This window comes from Tenrec ecaudatus, chromosome 1 (genome assembly GCF_050624435.1).
Source record: "Tenrec ecaudatus isolate mTenEca1 chromosome 1, mTenEca1.hap1, whole genome shotgun sequence".
NCBI lineage: Eukaryota > Metazoa > Chordata > Mammalia > Afrosoricida > Tenrecidae > Tenrec > Tenrec ecaudatus.
In genome coordinates this window covers 116178373-116197305 of record NC_134530.1, presented here as the reverse complement: position 1 = coordinate 116197305, position 18933 = coordinate 116178373, and the positions used below count along the sequence as shown (strand labels likewise).

General features: G+C 46.7%; 2 protein-coding genes across 4 annotated transcripts in view; both read left to right on the top strand.

Annotated features, from left to right (window-relative positions):
* The window catches only part of MCOLN3 (mucolipin TRP cation channel 3), a 30341-nt gene extending 25413 nt beyond the window's left edge, over nucleotides 1-4928 (top strand). For both annotated transcript variants that reach the window (XM_075540176.1, XM_075540172.1), the window contains 2 exons: nucleotides 770-976; nucleotides 4794-4928. In XM_075540176.1, the coding sequence (XP_075396291.1) occupies nucleotides 770-976; nucleotides 4794-4928 (342 nt within the window). The remainder of the gene's footprint in view (nucleotides 1-769; nucleotides 977-4793) is intronic.
* An 11337-nt stretch (nucleotides 4929-16265) lies between these two features.
* MCOLN2 (mucolipin TRP cation channel 2) overlaps nucleotides 16266-18933 on the top strand; it is a 72984-nt gene continuing 70316 nt past the window's right edge. Inside the window, exon 1 of one of the 2 annotated variants that reach the window (XM_075557756.1) lies at nucleotides 16266-16457. In XM_075557756.1, the coding sequence (XP_075413871.1) occupies nucleotides 16363-16457 (95 nt within the window). In that variant the 5' untranslated portion in view covers nucleotides 16266-16362. The remainder of the gene's footprint in view (nucleotides 16458-18933) is intronic. The other variant, XM_075557763.1, reaches the window with a different exon arrangement.

Sequence of the window (18933 nt, the reverse complement as noted above, 5' to 3'; positions counted from 1 at the left end):
AGCGCTGGATGTTAAGAAGTAACGACACATGAAGAAGGCATCCCAGTTCAGTCCAGCGCAAGTCCATCGCCTGATATCATTCCCTAAGTCCCTCTTCAGACTCACACAGGCATCTGCAGTGAAGCAGAATGCCAGAAGTTCACAGGCTGGAGGGTGCAGACTTGGGTGCATCCAAGGTCAGTGGAAACCTGGCAGGGCTCTGGCAGCTCTCCGGGTCAGTGGCCGAATTCCAGTGAGTAGGAAGACAGAGGGGCAGAGAGAGAGAGGTTCCCAGTTTCTCCTCCCTCCCCTATATAAGAAGACAGAAAGCCCCCGGGGCCATCCTAGTGACCTGAGTGACAGGTTTGGACCCCACCCTTACACTTTGATACATCTTCACGTTGACATAAAACCATCCAAGTACCACCTGTGGGCATGCATCGTTGGCACCTGAATGCCTTTGTCCAATATTTCAAAGAGCCTTTCTTCTGAAGTCAAGGGAGCGGGGTAAGACTGAACTCAGAAGGGCACCGAGGGCGCAGGGCACCCTTTCTGCCTTGAGTTCAGGCTTCTTCTAGTTAAAGGAGCAGTCTAGAAGGAGCTACTTGTCCCAGAAATACCAGTATCTATGTTGTGTGTCTGACAACGCAAATGCTTGAGGTTATTCTTTCAAAAAGGGAAACTGAGGATATTGGGTCGCCTTATGTTTCATAGGATTTCACGAACAAAGTCCACAACAGGAAGGGACGTCAAGTAACAGGACTTTTTTTTCCCTCTTTTCTTTTTCCAGTTCCGTTCTCTGAACATGGTCTCTGAGTGCCTTTTCTCTCTGATAAATGGAGACGACATGTTTGCCACATTTGCAGAAATGCAGCAAAAAAGTTACTTGGTCTGGCTCTTCAGCAGACTCTACCTGTACACATTCATCAGCTTGTTCATATACATGATTTTAAGTCTTTTCATTGCACTCATCACTGACACTTATGAAACAATTAAGGTAAGTTTATGAGAGCTCTAAGTAACAGCATTTTTATAGACCTTGTATCAAAACCAAACTCCACTGCCATGGAGTTGATTCTGATTTACAGAAACCCTACAAAGCGTCTCAGTGGCTGTAAATCTTTATTGGAGCAGGAAGCCTTATCTGTCTCCTGTAGAGCAGCTGGTGGATTTGAACAGCCAACCTTGCAGTTAGCAGTCCAACACTTACCCAGCAGCACCTCCAGGGCTCCAATGGCAGTAAAATGTCCAAGTGGGGCAGAAGGAGCCCTGGTGGGCTGTGCATTTTGCATTGGGTTGCTTACCACAAGGTCAGCAGTTTGAAACCACCAGGTGCTCCATGGGAAAAAACCAAGGCTTTCTACTACCATCAAAAGCTCCAGTCTTAGAAACCCACTATCTGTCCGGTAGGGTCATTATGAGTCAGAAACACCTGTATGGCAGTGCGAAGATGGGCAAAATCAATGGGATGTTGAAATCTTCAGGGTAAAGATTGAGGAACAAGAAATGAAGAAGTAGAATGTTGAAAGTTTAGTCACTGAGTAATTGTGGTTTTTCAAACTTTTATTAGAATTATATTAGTCAACAGGTAAGTAAAACAGATGGTGTTTCAGTTCCCAAAAATTGTGTGTGTGAGATGGTGGTGGGGAGCTTTCTCCTCCCCCCCAATCATTTTATTGGGGGCTCGTACAACTCTTATCACACTCCATAAATTCATCCATTGTGTCAAGCACATTTGTTGCCATCATCATTTTCAAAACATTTTCTTTCTACTTGAGTCCTTGGTATCAGCTTCTCATTTTTCCTCCTCCATCCCTAATGACCCCTTGATAATTTATAAATTATTGTTATTTTTCATGTCTTACACTGACCGATTTCTCCTTTCACCCATTTTTCTGTTGTACATCCCCATGGAGGGGGTTATATATAGATCATTGTGATCATTTCCCCCTATTTCCCCCCATCTTCATCTTACACTCCTGGTATGGCTACTCTTAATATTGATCCTGAGGGGTTTATCTGTCCTGGATTCCCTGTGTTTCCAGTGCTTATCTGTACCCATGTACATGCTCTGGTCTAGCCAGACTTGTAAGGTAGAACTGGGATTATGATAGTGGGGGGGGGGAGGAAGCATTAAAGAACTAGAGGAAAGTTGTATGTTTCATTGGTGCTATATTGCACCCTGACTGGCTCATCTCCTCCCTGTGACCCTTCTGTAAGGGGATAGTCAATTGCCTATAGGTGGGCTTTGAGTCTCCATTCGCACCTGCCCTCATTCACAATGCTATGATTTTTTGTTCTGGGCCTTTGATGCCTGATACCTGATTCTATCGACACCTCGTTGTCACACAGGCTGGTGTGCTTCTTCCATGTGGGCTTTGTTGCTTGTCAGCTAGATGGCTGCCTGTTTATCTTCAAGCCTTTAAGACCCCAGACACTATATCTTTTGATAGCCAGGCACCATCAACTTTCTTCACCACATTTGCTTATGCACCCCCTTTGTCTTCAGTGATCATGTTGGGAAGGTGAGCATCCTGGAATGTCAGGTTAATAGAACAAAGTGTTCTTGCATTGAGGGAATACTTGAGTGGAGGCCCAATGTCCATCTGCTAAGTTAATACTAAACCTATAAATATATGTACATAGATCTATATCCCCATCAGCATATGTAAATATATTTGCATATGTACCTGCCTATATTTAGACCGCTATAAATGCTCTTTGCCTCCTAGTTCTTTCCTCTTTCTGCAGGGAACTTTTTAGATCTAATTTTCCTGAGGGAACATTTGTCTCTTCACGTTGAGAGTGTTGTAATGGCACCTTTCATCTTGGTGAGGTCTGCCATGCTACAAGAGCCAGAAGCTTGTGTGGAAAGGACCACCTCTGCCTTCTTTCTACAGTCAGAAATGTGTTCGGGAAAACTGTTGATATTTTTATTGGCACTTTGAGCCCTTTGAAATATGGTATGGCAGAATAAATATCTTGATACTATTTAAATTTTAATGACCTTATACTGTTAGTTGTGATATTGGCATAGACATTTCTACTTGGGGCCTTTGGGTGGAGGAGAGGGGTCAATGAAATGTGGTGCCACATGATTGGCTGAAGGAATAAAGAGAAGGCATGGTTTAGACCAGTGGTTCTCAACCTTCTTAATTCCGTGACCCTTTCATATAGGTCCTCATGTGGTGGTGACCCCCCAACCATAACATTATTTTTGTTGCTACTTCATCACTGTAAGTTTGCTACTGTTGTGAACCGGGCAACCCCTGTGAAAGAGTAGTTCGATCCCCAAAGGGGTTTTGACCCACAGGTTGAGAACTACTGGTTTAGACTCTAAATTTTAATGTTAATAAATATGAGTACTTTATTGGTGAGGGAGGAAGAGGGGGATTTCTACTCCCATAAAGAGTTACAGTCTTGGAAACTCACAAGGGCAGTTCTACCCAGTCCTACAGGGTTGCTATCAGTCAGAATTGAGTCAATGGGGGTGGTGAGAGCTTTTGCTTGTTTTGTGACGTCAGAGCCATGGCTGCATTCTTATCAAGCCGGATGTCAGGGACTGGCTGTAGTCCTCCCTATCCTCAGGATGTGTCTAGTAGATTTGGGTTTTGAGCCCCAGAGAGACAAGAAAAGGCTGCAGTTCTAATCCGTACCATTGCCATCCAGGCGATGCCGCTTCATCTTCAACTCTGTGTGCTGAGAACCATGCAAACCAAAGGTGAAGTCCAGGATCCCTAATAGGAACATGCATTGATAGCTTTTGAATGACACACACCTCAAACCCCAGGATGATATTTTAGATATTAGCCTTTTCCCATGGCTTAGAGCACTTGTCAAATGTGCAAGTTAAGCTATTTCTAACCCTTTCTGGTAAGAACATGCCCTAGAGATCTTTGACCCTAAACTGATACAAATATGATGTACTGAAGCAAACTCACATGTCCAGATGAGGGACTCCAAGAGTGGCTAGGCTGGACATTTACCTTAGGACATTCAGGTACCTTCTGAGCAGACACCTAGGCCAGCCCAGAAGCTCTTTAGGGGGAGGCTTAGTATATTTGTCCCTACCCTGCCTTCTAAGGTATGTACACACACACACACACACACACACACACACACACACACACCCTTCTCCTTTGTTATCTCTCTTAATCTAGATCAGTTGGGCTTCCCTGTAACCTGAACCCAGTTCCATCTGAGACATCTGCTTCAGACTGGCCTGGAAGTCATGGAGCGACAGAGTAGTGCCAGAGGTTGTCAACCTTGGGACGGGCCTGGGTCAATTCTCCCCTGTAGAGGTTCTAGCCTCAGATGCAGCATGCTCTATGTGTGGTTGAGCTCAACTTCAAATAGAGTGCTCAGTAGGACGACTGCAGAATACTAGACCCACTTTGCCTCAGCCAAAGCTGCAAAGTGACTCTAGAGCAGTGGTTCTCAACCTTCCTCGTGCCACAGCCCTTTCATACAGGTCCTCATGTGGTGGTGACCCCCAACCACAACATTATTTTCATTGTTACTTCGTAACTGTAATTTTGCTACTGTATTAACCAGATGATCCCTGTGAAAGGATCATTCGACCCCCAAAGGTTGTGTAACTATCTGCTTTGCAGCCCACCCCCTTTATTGATCCAGCGCCCCGCAGCGGGCAGGATCACCTACTTTGGGAATCACTGTTCTAGAGGCTACACTACCCTGAAAACACATGAAAGTAATGAACTGCGCCTCCACCGCGCCAAACTACGCATTCTTAATTTGGATCAAGGCTGTTTTCACTGTGCTTATTAATGGATACCTTTTCTTTTTCTGTCTAGCATTACCAACAAAATGGCTTTCCAGAGACAGAACTTCGGATCTTTATATCAGAGTGCAAAGATCTACCCAACTCTGGAAAATACAGATTAGATGACGACCCTCCAGTGTCTCTATTCTGCTGTTGTAACAAATAGCTCCCGAGCTTATCTGTACCCTTGAGGGAAATAACACTTGTTGCTGCATTGGGAGACTGTATGGATGTTTTAGAATCAAGGGAAGTGTAGTGTGGAACCAGCTATTATTTTGAGCTAATGGCTATCACTCAGAACCATACTTCTCTATTTTAAAGTGATTTAATGCCTTTTCCATCTTAAAAAAAAATTTGATGAGTGGAGCTGTGGGAATCTTCTCTTTCCTTGTGATTTCCCCTAGCTTTAGAGTGAGTCCTTCGTGCCTCTCTTTGTCACTCTTTAGCCTCTCTTTGTCACTTGGACACGTTTACTCTTTGCCCCAAGTGTTGATTATGTCACCAGTGGGACCCTGGCCTGACAGTGGTCAGACAACTCACTGATCTTGACTGGAACCATCTCTGGGAGAAGAGGGATGGCTGATGTACATCCAGCCATCAGTGTATTTTAAAACCGTACCTTCTGGAAGAGCATCATAAAGCAACATCCATCACCAATGGGTGGACGGGTTATTGGATTGCTATTTAGTTCTGCAGAGAATTAGGCTTTGTAGCATTCATTTATGAGCATTGTCATCTTCTTTCAGTGTTAAAGTACAAAGCTGAAGGACTGTTGTACATAAAGGAAAACTAAACCTCAATACCAAATGCATATTCAATGCAAAGATGATCATTTTGTTAGTACTTTGTGCAGTTTTGTGAAAACTATGTGATGTAGGGTACCCTGTTTGGTGTCCAGAACTCTAGCTTCATGGGGAGAAATTCTCTTAACTCACATAAAAAATACCCAGGGAAAATAATTTGACCCCAAATTTAGATATAACTAGCAAGTGGGCCTTAAAAAGACACAGAAACAGTGTTCGTAGTCTCTACTGCTTGCAGAGAAGTTGCAGGGATTACCACGATGTGAATGTCTGTGTGCTATTTAAATGCAAATGATGTGCAATAAATGTTGTTCTCAAAACACACTCTTTGGATGGAAACGTATTTTTCTTGTTTTAATGGTGGCTAGATTGTAAGGACTAAATGAAGATAGCCATGAGACACACTCCAATTCTGCTGCTCGGTGGACATTGGGCCTCCTCACGCACATTCCCTTAATACAAGAGTACCTTGCTCAGCTAAATGGTCGTTTCATGATGCCCACCTTCCCAACATCATCGTTGAAGACAGACGTGTGCATAAGAAAACATGGTGAAGAAAGCTGATGGTGCCCAGCTATCAAAAGAGATAGCGTCTGGAGTCTTAAAGTCTTGAAGGCAAGCAAGCGACCATCTAGCTCGGAAGCAACAAAGCCCAAAGAGGAGAAGCACACAAGCCTGTGTGAACATGAGGTGCTGAAGGGATCAGGTATCAAATGCCAAAGAACAAAAACCATCATTGTGTGATGACCTTCCCCACATAAACGCTGAAGATCAAAGTGTGCATAAGTAAGTGTGGTGAAGAAGGCTGATGGTGCCCGGCTATTGAGAGATATAGCATCTGGGGACTTAAAGGCTTGAAAGTAAACAAGCGGCCATCTAGCCCAGAAGCAACAAAGCCCACATGGAAGCAGCACACCAACATGTGTGATCATGAAGGGCCGAGAGGACTAGGTTTCAAGCACCAAAGGCGGGGTGGGGGGGAATCATATCATTGCGAATGAGCACGTGATGGGGACCCAATGCCCATCTGTAGACAAATGGTCATCCCTTGCAGAGGGGTGGTGGGGAGGAGATGAGTCACTCAGGGTTCAGTGTAGCAACAATGAAACTCACAACCTTTCTCTAGTTCTTAAATGCTTCCTCCCCCCAACTATCATGATCCCAATTCTACCTTGCAAACCTGGTTAGACCAGAGGATGCACAGTGGTACAGATGGGAACTGGAAACACAGGGAATCCAGGGCAGATAAGCCCCTCAGGACCAGTGGTGATACTGGGAGGGAAGTGGGGGTAGAAAGGGGGAACCAATCACAAAGATCTACATATAACCTCCTCTCTGGGGGATGGGCAACAGAAATGTGGGTGAAGGGAGACGCCGGGCAGTGTAAGATAAGATAATAATTTATAAATTATTAAGGTTTCATGAGGGAGGGGGAAGCAGGGAGGGAGGACAAGGGGAAAAATGAAAACGAGCAGCTGATTCTAGGAACCCAAGCAGAAAGCGAATGTTGAGAATGATGAGTGCAACAGATGTATAAGTGTGCTTTACACAATGGATGTAGGTATGGATTGTGATAAGAGTTGTATGAGCCCCAATAAAATGATTTCAAAAAAATGCTGCTGCTCAATCCTAATAATGATCCCAACAGGGACTCTAGGTGTTGAGCTCTGAGCGTTTGCAATGGGCATAAGCTATTTTTTTGTGTGCCTGTGGCTTTTAAAGCACAAAGAGAGAAATCTGGACAAGTTGGTGAGTTTTTTTCTGGCTTAGTTTTAATATTGACTCCGAGTCATCTCTAGAATTCACGAGAATGTGACATGAATTTTGAACTTGTGGTTATTACACGACGAGGCCCTTTCTTCTGGTGGCTTTCTTTTAGACTAGCGACAACACGTCAGTGGAAACTCGAAACCACTGACCCGCTGTTTGGTCATTATGTTTCTGCTGTGGAATTACTGCCAGTGGTTTGGCGCCTGTATGTCTCTTCTCTCGCCCGATGCTCCAAGCTTTCTTACTGCAGGGGAGTCCCTGAAAAGTCCCACGGTCTGATTTTTAGTAATGATGTCCAACAGAGACTAAAAAGAAGCAGCATCAACTAAATTTTAATAACTGTCCCGAAACCAAGCCAGTGGCCTGTCTGGATTGGCAGAGAAATTCTGGGCCTGTTTTAATCCTTTTTAAAGCATCTTATTTTTGAATTAAATCACACAAATTGAGATTGTATTCATTTCCTATGGAAGCTCTAACACACTTTCCAAAAATTGAGTGGCATAAAACAACACAAATTTATTCTTACAGTTATCTGCGGGTCCGAAGCCAAAATGTGGTAAATTGATCTGCTGGACTTTGGATAGATTGGGTGCCCATTGTCCTTTATTTGCTTCCAATTTCTCCCATTTGGAATGAAAATGTTTGTCTTGTCCCTCTCCCCAGTGTACATGGGAAGCAGATAATTTATAGTGAAGACTTCACAAGTTCACCGAGGACGTAGAATTTTTCTCTAGGATGGAATGTCCCTAAAATTACACTCATATTTTATTTAGATGATTCAGAAGATGAAATTTGGAACTTGGAGTTGATTGAAGGTATTTAGATGATGTGATGGGCTGTGAATGTGTTTTGAAAGGGCAGGAATTTGGGGGAGGGGGGAAAAGGTACAATGATAATGGGTTGAATTTTGTCATACCCCCCGCCCCCTGCCCATAAATATATGTTGTAAATCCTAACCTCTATTCCTGTGGTTATAATCCCCTTTGGGAATGGGCTGTCTTTGTTACAGTAATGAGATAGGATCAGTGTAACCAATAATATCACCACTGCCTTTGAGTCTATTCTGACTCTTAGTGACCTAAAAGACAGAGAGGAACTGTCCCATTAGGTTTCTCAGGCTGTAAATCTTTACAGGAGCGGAGAGCCTCATCTTTCTTCTCCTAGAGAGGGACTGGTGGTTTTGAACTGCTGACCTCACAGTTAGCAGCCCCATACATTACCCACCATTCTACCCGGGCTCCTGGATTAGTGAAAGGTATGCTTAAATAACTCTTCTGAGATATGTGTTAGTCTGGGAAGACTAGAGAAACAAATTTAGAGATACTCATATGTGTGTAATAAAGAACTTTATATCAAAGAGTAATATATCTTAAGAAAACATTCCAGCCCCGTCCAGTTCAAGTCCGTAAGTCCGATATTAGCCCATATGTCCAACACCAGTCTGTAAATTCCTCTTCAGACTCACAACACATGCAATGATGCAGATCCAGAAACATCACAGGCCAGTGGATAGAAGGTCTTGTGGATCCAGTGGTGGTGGAAGCCCTGGCTCCGTCAGCATAGCTCCATGTGGCCTGTCAGCAGGAAGATGAAACGGAGTGCAGGTCTGGCCTCCAGCGAGAGCTATGTATTTCTGTCATGCCTCCAGCTGAGGCCATCAAGCTGTGACCTGATTGACAGGCTAGACTCTACCCCTTCGCAAGTTGATAGATTATGTAACTGCTACAAGCTATAAAGGTGATTAAACACAGAAGCCAGAGAAGCAGCAATGGGGGAACACATGCCCAGCCAGGTGAGGTTAGTTCAGGAGCAGAAGCTCAGAAAAGATAAGGACCTGCCTCCAGAACTGAGAGAAAAGACTTCCTCTAAAGCTGGACCTGAATTCAGACTTCCAACCTCCTCAACGCCTATATTTCAGTTTGTTAAAGGTACCCCCTTGAACTACCTCTGTCACCACAGCCCTAGATCACCAAGACAGCAGATTACCAAATCACTTGTTTTTTAATCATTTAAAACATGCTGTTGTTTGATATAAATAGCTTTGTTGGGGGAAGGCGGGTGTGGCAAGAGGAGCTGACATCAAGGGCTCAATAGAAAATAAATGTCTAGAAAATAACGATGGTAACATATGTGCAAATGTGCTTGATAAAAATTGATGTACGGATTGTCCATCCAGATAGTTGCCCTACACCAGCTGCTAGTGACAAGAAAACTGGGATCCCACCTCGTTCTCCACAGCCTCCTGGTGACCAGAGCATGACCAGCCGCACTCCCACCTACCCAGCAGCCATGACACACCTGTTCCAGGCCAGCACTATGTGCTCACAGATCAGGGGCCACCTGCATCACTCCCACACCCAGACTTTCTTGAACTTCCCCTCGTCCTGCCAGCAGAACACACAGTGCTGGGTCCCTGGTCACTCCTGGATGGTTAGGAGCCACCCCTGGTGACTTCAATCACCAGCCACCTTGCCTCCAGCAACGTTCTGGACCTGAAATAATTCCTTCTAAGAATAAGCACCATCTGAGTCAGGACAAACTACCTCTGGCTAGCAGGGACCCTACCTAGAACCAGTCCCGGCCTCTCTCAACCCAACCACATGTACCAACCTGGTGCCCTGCCCACAGTTCTTTCATGTCTCTGTTTTCATTTCCCTTTTTGTTCTCTTTCCTTGCTTTCAACCTTTCTCTGCTTTCCCCTTTTCTTTCTTTTCTGCTGGTTCTCCTTTCTTTTATCCCTTCCATTGCCCCCTTAGTCTTTCTTTACTGCTCTTTCTCTTTTCTGTTCCTTCCCTAGCTTTACTTATTTTATATATATATTAATCTATATTTGTTTTCATTTTCTTTTAGTTATTAAGTTCTTTTCTTTGCTGTTGTTTACTCGTGTGTGTGTTTTGTTTTAATTATTTCTTGTTGTAGCTGTTGTTTTTGTGTCTACCTCTTTTTCCCCCGTCCCACCCACCAAGAGCAAACAGCCTCCTCTTTCCCCTGTAGAGTGGCTGCAGGACTCCTCCAGTTACCAATAGGCATTACTTTAAGAACTTTCAAAAGTCACCTTGTTTAGTAAAGATCTTACTGAGCTGAGGAACGAGCCGTAATAGTCATTGCTTTCAGTGTCTGTGTTTGGCTGGTATATCATAGTTCAAAAAGCTATGTGCCCTGACTTAAATTTGCAATGACCAGATATGATAAGAATCTTTTGCTTAATCGTGTCTGATGTATACTCTGGCACTTTGGATGCAAATACACCAAAGACTCTTATCATCAAGTCAATTCCAAGTTTTGACACATCCAGGTGTGTGAGAGCAGGCCTGCCCTCCGCCGTGTTTTAAGTGGCTGGTCTTACAAAACAGATCGCCAGGAAGTTTTTCCATGGTGTAGTGCAGTGAGTTCAACCACTAATCTTTCCGTTTGTAGCTAAGAGCAAACTGTGCCACCCAGGGGTCTTGAATTTCAATAGCGAATTTCCCTCCTATTAAAGTTTCACTAATTTATAATGGCAAGGTGGATGTTGTCCCAGTCAAGAAAATATGAATCAAACCATAAAAATGCAAAAAAAACAAACCCAACAACTTTTGGGTCTATGCAAAGAATAATATTAATTGCGTAGTGAATATAAAAGAACAATATAATAATATGTGAGGGAAAACATGGTGTCCCTTACTTACCTACTGTTCACATGTTTAAGCTACCCTGGTGGTTTAGTGGGTAATGAGTGGGGCTGCTAACTGCAAGGTCAGCAGTTCAAACCCACCAGCTGCTCTTCAGGAGAAGGATGAAGCTGTTGCGGTCTAGAGGCATAGCCTTGGAGACCCCAGAGAATAGCTCTGCTCTGTCCTGCAGGTATAATATGAGTCAGAAGCGACTCAATGGCAGTGAGTGAGTGGTGTTCCCATCCTTTCCAATATTTGTTTGTCAAAACAAATCCAAACAAATTGCTATCAAGTGGTTTCCAATACATAGCAAATCTACCAGACAGGGGAGCATATCTCCACAGGATTCCTGAGGCTATAAATCTTTATGGAAGTGTAACAAAGAGGAATTGCTGAAACCCAAATGAAGACAAGAGGAAAGTCAAAGGAAATAGAGGAAAGAGCTAGGAGGCAAAGGGCATTTATAGAGCTATAAATAAAGGCATGTACATATGTAAATATATTTATATATGAGGATGGGGAAATAGATCAATGTGCATATATTTATAGGTTTAGTACTAAGGTAGCAGAGGGACATTGGGCCTCCACTCAAGTACTCCCTCAGTGCAAGAATACTTTCTTCTATTAAATTGGCATTCTATGATGCTCACCTTCCCGACACAACCACTGAAGACAAAGTGGGTAAATAAGGAAATGTGATGAAGAAAGCTGATGGTGCCTGGCTATCAAAAGATACAATGTCTGGGGCCTTAAAAGCTTGAAGGTAAACGAGCGGCCATCTAGCTCAGAAGCAACAAAGCCCAAATTGAAAAGGCACACCAGCCTGTGTGATCACGAGTGCGGAAGGGATCAGTTATCAGGCATCATCAGACCAAAAAATCATATCATTGTGTGCTCACCTCCAGGATACGATCGCTGAAGACAAATGGGTGGGTGCACAAGCAAATGTGGCAAAGAAAGCTGATGGTGCCTGGCTATCAAAAGATAGCGTCTAGGGTCTTAAAAGCTTGAAGGTAAAAAAAAAAAAAAAGCTTGAAGGTAAACAAGCAGCCATCTAGCTCAGAAGCAACAAAGCCCACATGGAAGAAGCACATCAGCCTGTGCGATCACGAGCTGTCGATGGGATCAGGTATCAGGCATCATCAGAACAAAAAATCTTACCATAGTGAATGAGGGGGGTAGTGTGGAGTGGATACCCAAAGCCCATTTGTAGGCCACTGGAGATCCCCTTGCAGAGGGGTCCAGGGGAAGAGACAAGCCAGTCAAGGTGCGATGTAGCAACAGTGAAAAATACAACTTTCCTCTAGTTTTTAAATGCTCCCCCCTGCCCACTATCATGATCCGAATCCTACCTTGCAAGTATGGCTAGACCAGAGGATGGACACTGGCTCATACAGGAACTGGAAACAGGGAATTCAGAGCCGATGATCTCTTCAGGACCAGTTGTGCGATTGGTGATACTGGAAGCATAGCGGGAAGGTGGGTTAGAAAGGGGTAACCGATTAGGCAGATCTACATGTGACCTCCTCCCTGGGGAATGGACAACAGAAATGGGGGTAAAGGGAGATGTTGGACAGTGCAAGATATGACAAAATAATCATTTATAAATTATCAAGGGCTCATGAGGGAGGGGCTAGCGGGGAGGGAGGGGGAAAATGAGGACCTGATGCCAGGGGCTTAAGTGGAGAGCAAATGTTTTGAGAATGATGTGAACAATGAATGTACAAATGTGTTTTTACACAATTGATGTATGTATGGTTTGTGATAAGAGTTGTATGAGCCCCTAATAAAACTATTAAAAAATCTTTATGGAAGCACCAAAGAGTTTATTCAGGTGGTCAGTAAACATGTGAAGAAATGCTTATGATCACTAGCTATTCAAGAGACATAAATCAAAACAATGATGAGATACCACCTCAGTCCAGCATTGATAGCAATGTTAACAAACAAAAGGCCGAAAAACCACCCAAACAGAAAAAAACAAATGCTGGAGGGAGTTAAGAGGGACTGGAACCCTCAGACACCACTGGCAGGGCTGTAAAACAGGACAGCCACTGGGAAAGTGGTATGGCACTTCTTGATCAATTGCAAATAGAAATATGGTATGCCCCAGAAACAGTGCTGCTTGGCATATGCCCCCCAGGAATAAAGATCACGGCAGGAACAGGGACATCCACAACCACGTTCATGGCAGGAGACTATCCACAATAACAAGAGGATGGAAACAACCCATATGCCCATGGGTGGAAGAATGGACACATGAGCTTTGGTACATGCACACAACTAATAAAATGATTAATAAAAAAAGAATACTGATGAAACTGAAACACATGCAGACACAGGTGGGCTTAGAGGGTATTACGCTAAGTGAAGTTACTAAAATACAAAAGGACAAATGTTGTATGAGACCAGTTATTTTAAAAAAATCAGTAAAAGATTTTTATACCAAAAGAAACTGCTTTTGATGATTCCCAGAGATGGGAGGGAAGAGGAGGAAAGAGGAAGCCACACACCAGAGGGTGTTAGGGGCTGTCAAATTGCCCGCTACTCACTGGAAGCTTTTGTACAACAGAACAAACACTGCCAGCCCAGCCCCATCCTTACAAGTGCAGTGTTGGAGCCCATTGCTGCAGCCTCTCTGTCAATCCACCTTGTCCAGGGTTTTCTTCCTTCCTGACGGCCCTCTACTTTTTACCCAGCATGCTGTCCTTCTCCAGGGACTGGTTTCTGCTGACAACACGCCCAAAGTACAACGTCTCACCCTCCTCGATTCCAAGCAGGTTGTCTGTACTTCCAAGAGGGATGTGTCTGTTTTTGAGTATGCATAATAGTCAAAGCCCTTGGCCATCTGACTCCAACCCTTTTATGTTTCACACCTTCCTCATCTCTTCTTCCTCCCTAGGACCACACACTCTCAGATGAAGGATTGGGTGGGCCCGTGTTGCTTAGAGTGATAGATGGATCGGGAGCAACAGCAGCAGCAGCAGCATCTGCTGTGAAAGGCAAACTCTCAGGCTCTACTCTGGTCTTCCTGGGGTCGTGGAGTCAATCCCGACTCATGGAGACAGCAGATGATGGTGTGGAATGACCCAGAGGGCTTCTCCAGCTGTAATCTTTGTGGAAGGAGCCACGTGCCAGCTGCTCTTTGAAAGATAAGGCAGTCTGTTGGTGCCCCTTTGGGAGTGGATCCGTTTATTCCTTCAAGGTGGCCTCTCTCTCTTCATTTAAAAAGCTTAAAGTCCCCCCACCCGACACCTTTAAAAAGTCCTTCAGTATAAACATTATACTTTACTTACAAGCTATCTCTCATATTCTCTTCCGTCACTGGGGACCACATCCTCCCCACAATAACTACATTGTTCCATTCTTCCCTTTTTGTCTTAAAAAGAACATAACACCCCAGTGTGTCACTTACCTGAGGGGGCTGACTACACAAACAGACACCTCTCAGTCTGACTGCATAGCGTGGGGACTCTATAAAATCCATTCTGGCTCATGGCCACTCAGTGTGTGTGTGTGTGTGTGTGTGTGTGTGTGTGTGTGCACGCGCGCGCCTGTCTGTCTGCATTCCATAGGTTTCCAGTGGCTGTAGAGCAGTGGTTCTCAACCTGTGGGTTGCGAGCCCTTTGGGGGTTGAACGACCCTTTGACAGGGGTCTCCCAATTCATAACAGTAGCAAAATTATAGTTATGAAGAAGTAGCAACAAAAATAATTTCATGGTTGGGGGGTCACCTCACCACAACTTGAGGAACTGTCGTAAAGGGGGCTGTGGCATTAGGAAGGTTGAGAACCACTGCTGTAGAGCCTGCTATGACTAGAAGGCAACTGATTATGATCCTACCAAAGTGGATTGAATACTAGATCTTAGCCAACAGGCCAAGAAGTGATGTACCAAAGTGGATTTGAACCACCAACCTTTTGCTTATGAAAACCCGGAAGTAGATTCTGACTCTGTCTAATTGACGGTATATGACTTCTGAGAACACAAGTCGTTGCAGGAGCAGATAGCCTCATCTTTCTCCAGAAGAGAGGCTGGTGGGTTTGAACAGTGGATCTTGCAGGGAGTTAGCAATCGAAGACTTGTCCATCAGCACCACCAGGGCTTTGCAATCACTGAAGGCTTTCTTCTGATGAAAGGGCTCTAAAATAGGCAACAATACCTGGCATCCCACTGGATGCTGGCTTTCAAAAGAGGACCCCTTATGCCTGGGGCAGTGGTTTAGCTAGCGTTGGGCTGCGAACAGCTTACTTGATAGTTCAAGCCCAACGGTTCAAAGCCACCAGACGCTCCTCAGGAGTAAGCTACGGCTGTCTGCGCTCCTAAACATATTACAGTCTGGAAACTCTAGGGAGCGGTTCTACACTGTGCTGGAAGCTCGCTGTGAATGGCGATGGACTTGAAGGCTAATGATTTGAGTTTTGGGTTCTTTGTGGAGCTTCCTGTTCAGCCGCTTCTATTGGAAATGCATCTTCAAATCCCGCGCAGGCATTCTTTGCTCTAGCTGAAACCAGACTTGCAGACGCCAGTTCACCCAGCACTGGGGCGTTCTCGGTGCTGTTCACAGGGTGATGAGCAAGGATGGGACCTCTTCAGAACGGGGCCGCTCACACTGCCCAAGCACCCTTGGGCGAACATGACATTTGGGCACGTGCCTTTAATATGCATGAATGCTACCTGACTAATGCTCTTGCCCTGTTTCTACCAAGTGTCTTCCCTTGGAGCGCAGCGAGGGCAGAGCAGAGGCCGCAGAACCTGGGGTGAGTGTGCTTAGGGCTCTGGGGTCCCACCTATCTGCACCAACCCTCCCTTGTCCCTTCCTGGGATCCCTGGACATCAAGCACCCCGTGTGAGCGAAAGGCGATTTGAGTTTGGGGTTCTCCAAACCACCGTCTTCGTCGCAGAATTCTCTCTGATCATGCACTCCAGAATCGAAGGTCTGCTGAGTGAACGAACTTGTGGGACAGTTGGATGTGAAGTTCTGGTGTTTCCCTCCTCCCCGTTCCAGAACCCGGTAATAGGCCTGAAGCTCAGTGGGTGTTTTCTGAGCGCAACATCATAGACTTGACAAAGAATGAATGGAGAAAGCCGCGCGCGCGTGCCTAGAGGGGAGAAGGGAGGAGGGAGCCATCGGGGAAGAGAGGCAGGATGGGCGGCGGGCAGTGAGCGGCCCGGCCGCCGGGGGGCGCGGTGGAGCGCGCGCCGTCAGCCTCCTACCCGCGTCCACCGCCGGCTCTATATAAGGCGCTGCGCCCGGTCGCGCGGCCGCCAGATGCCACGGAGCCCGAGCGCTGGACGCCGAGCGCGCGAGCGCGGGAGCTGCGGGCCAGCACCGGGGCCGAGGCAGGTGCGGCGGTCCCGCCCTCGGTGTGCAGATGGCCCGGGACCGCACCGTGCAGCGCAGCGGGGAGACGGTGGACCTGCGGGCGAGGGAGCGCGCCTCGGACCAGCCCTGTGGGCCGGGGCACAGGTCAGTAGCCCTGGGCGGACGGACGAGGAGACCCCACCCCGCCCCCACCCCTCCCTCGCTCCCTCGCTTGACTGCCCCCCCCTCCGTCACCCCTCGGCCCTGGCCTGCAGTCTTCCCGGTGTTCTCGCCCCCGCCGCGGTTCCACCTGGTTTCCTCCCGCCGCTGTGGGCTCGCTGACACGTGGAACCAGTTCTCCAGGGCACCTGGAGAGACGCGCACGGATGCGGCTCCGCGGCCCGCCCAGGCCTGGCGGCAGGGAGGAGCGGGGCGGGGGCGCCTGGACACGCGACGTGCCCGCGGGGCGCGCACGGAGCCGCCTTCCCCCGGGCCACGCCGTCAGCCCGTCCTCAGTCCGTCCGTCCGTCGGTCTGAGCGGCGCCTCCCGCAGCCACCCCTGCCCTGCCTGCTGCTTTCGGTCAGGCTAGGCGCGCGGCCGGCGGCTGCTCCCGGGGTAAGGCGGGGGTGGCGGGGGGGAGAGCTAAGAGAACGGGGTCTCCTTTGAGGAGGGGCTCGGCGGCTTCTCGGGGGCCCTTCCTGGCAACGCTGACATGCGTGTGTCGCGAGCGAGCGAATGGGTTTCCTGCGCGCACTCGGGGAGCGGTGGAAAGTTTTGAAGGGAAAGGCATGACCGGGGGGCCTCGTGATTGTTCCCAGAGCAGGACCCTGAGACGAGATCAGGGGCCAGGTGAGACGCTTGCGTGGCATCTTGCAGGATGCGACTCTGGAGAAGCCCTCACACGGGGATGGCCTGACGGCCCTAGCCAGAGCCTTTCACATTGCCTGCTGGTGCTCTTGTTGAGAGCTCGCCCTGGACGGAGGCGCTGGCCACGCCGGCTTGGCCTTCCGGAACAAACAGGCCTTTACCCCGAGGGCGGGGGCTGTGCTGCGGTTAGCCCCAACTCCTCTGCGGAAGAAAAGGCGCACAGTCCGCTGCTGGCGCTGCTAAGGTGCGCTCCAGCCAGCCCGCCGCCCAGCTGCGCAGGGGTGGGGAGCACAAACAGGCGTCGCCCACCCGCACTCCCAAAACAAATATCTAGCTGGGCTCTTAAACTTAAAATAGCCTCGACGCTCTTGCTCAGTTTTATAAAGGGACGTCACGCTTGGAAGGATGGTCAGATTCAAGAGAATTGACTTGATTTCTGGCAGCCGTCTGGCTAAGCAGGTAACTAATTCCAAGCAAGTGTGGTATGTGTTGGGGGACTTTTCAAAAGGCCATTTTGTATTAGAACTTGGATAACTTTTTTTTTGATAACCACATGCCTGTGAATATCAAGCCAATATGACTGGAACTTTAGTTTATAAACCATCTCTGATAATGCTCAGAGGTTTCTTTGTAGTGGGCCTGAGAGGTAGAAATCATACCCCACAGTCGGCCTGATCCCTGGATTTATAGTCTTCAGCTTGGGTTGATAAGGAGTCTTGTGTTCACCGGTGGAATGTGTGAGGTACCATTGCTGTGTTTTAATGCTTGACTTCTTCAATCTGTTTCTCTTCTTCATAGCTGATTGTAGTTCTATCATTTACGTGAGCGTCTCAGTAGCTCCTATTGGTGGAAAAAAGCTAGAGGCGCTTCAGAACAAGGGGCGTTTCATTGGAGATGAAAATTGCATTAGAAGGAATTCAGATTTGAAATATGTACTTGAAATATATACTTGTATATGCCTTTGTAAACCCAAGAATCGTGTCAGGGACCAATGACAAGAGAGGAAGGAGAGGATATTTATGTTAGAATATAAATTTTGACACCCAAACCAAACTCACTACTATAGAATCCATGCTGACTCATAGTGTGGAAACAGGATATGTAGAATTGCCCTGGGAGTTTCTGAAACCATAACCATGGGAGTAGAAAGCCCTGCCTTTTTCCTCCAGTTGGCTGGTGGTTTTGAACTGTTGACCTTTAGGATCCACAAATAAACCGCCCGACCCCCAACCAGGCTTCCTTACACAAATTTTGGTATATTGGGTAAGATTCCAAAGACATAAACCCAAACCAACTAACCCACTACCACCCAGCTGTTTCTAACTCAGTCACCTTCTGTAGGGTTTCTGAGGCTTTGTAAATCTTTATGGGGACAGCCTCATCTCTCTCAAGTGGAGCAGCGAGTGGGTTTGAACTACTGCCCTTATGGTTAGCAATACAGCACATTCCTGTCTGAGCCACCAGGTTCTTCACCAACTACAGTGTTCTCAAAGGTGGAATGTAAACTCCACACTTTGAGGAACTCCTCACTAACTTGCCTTGATGACCTGTGACAGAAATACCACACTGGGCAGCTTTAAAGGACTTAAAAACAAACAAAAAAACCAACTGCCGTTGAGTCAATTCGGACTCACAGTTGTCGAGGATTGACTGTTCAACTCTGGGTCTTGGCTGAGTTGACGCCTTATCAGAAGCTCAGAGGGTTTCTTGGGTCTTTGGAGTTCTGTGATCTAGAGCAGGTTTGTGGAATGTTTGGCCCTCCGGCTGTATCAG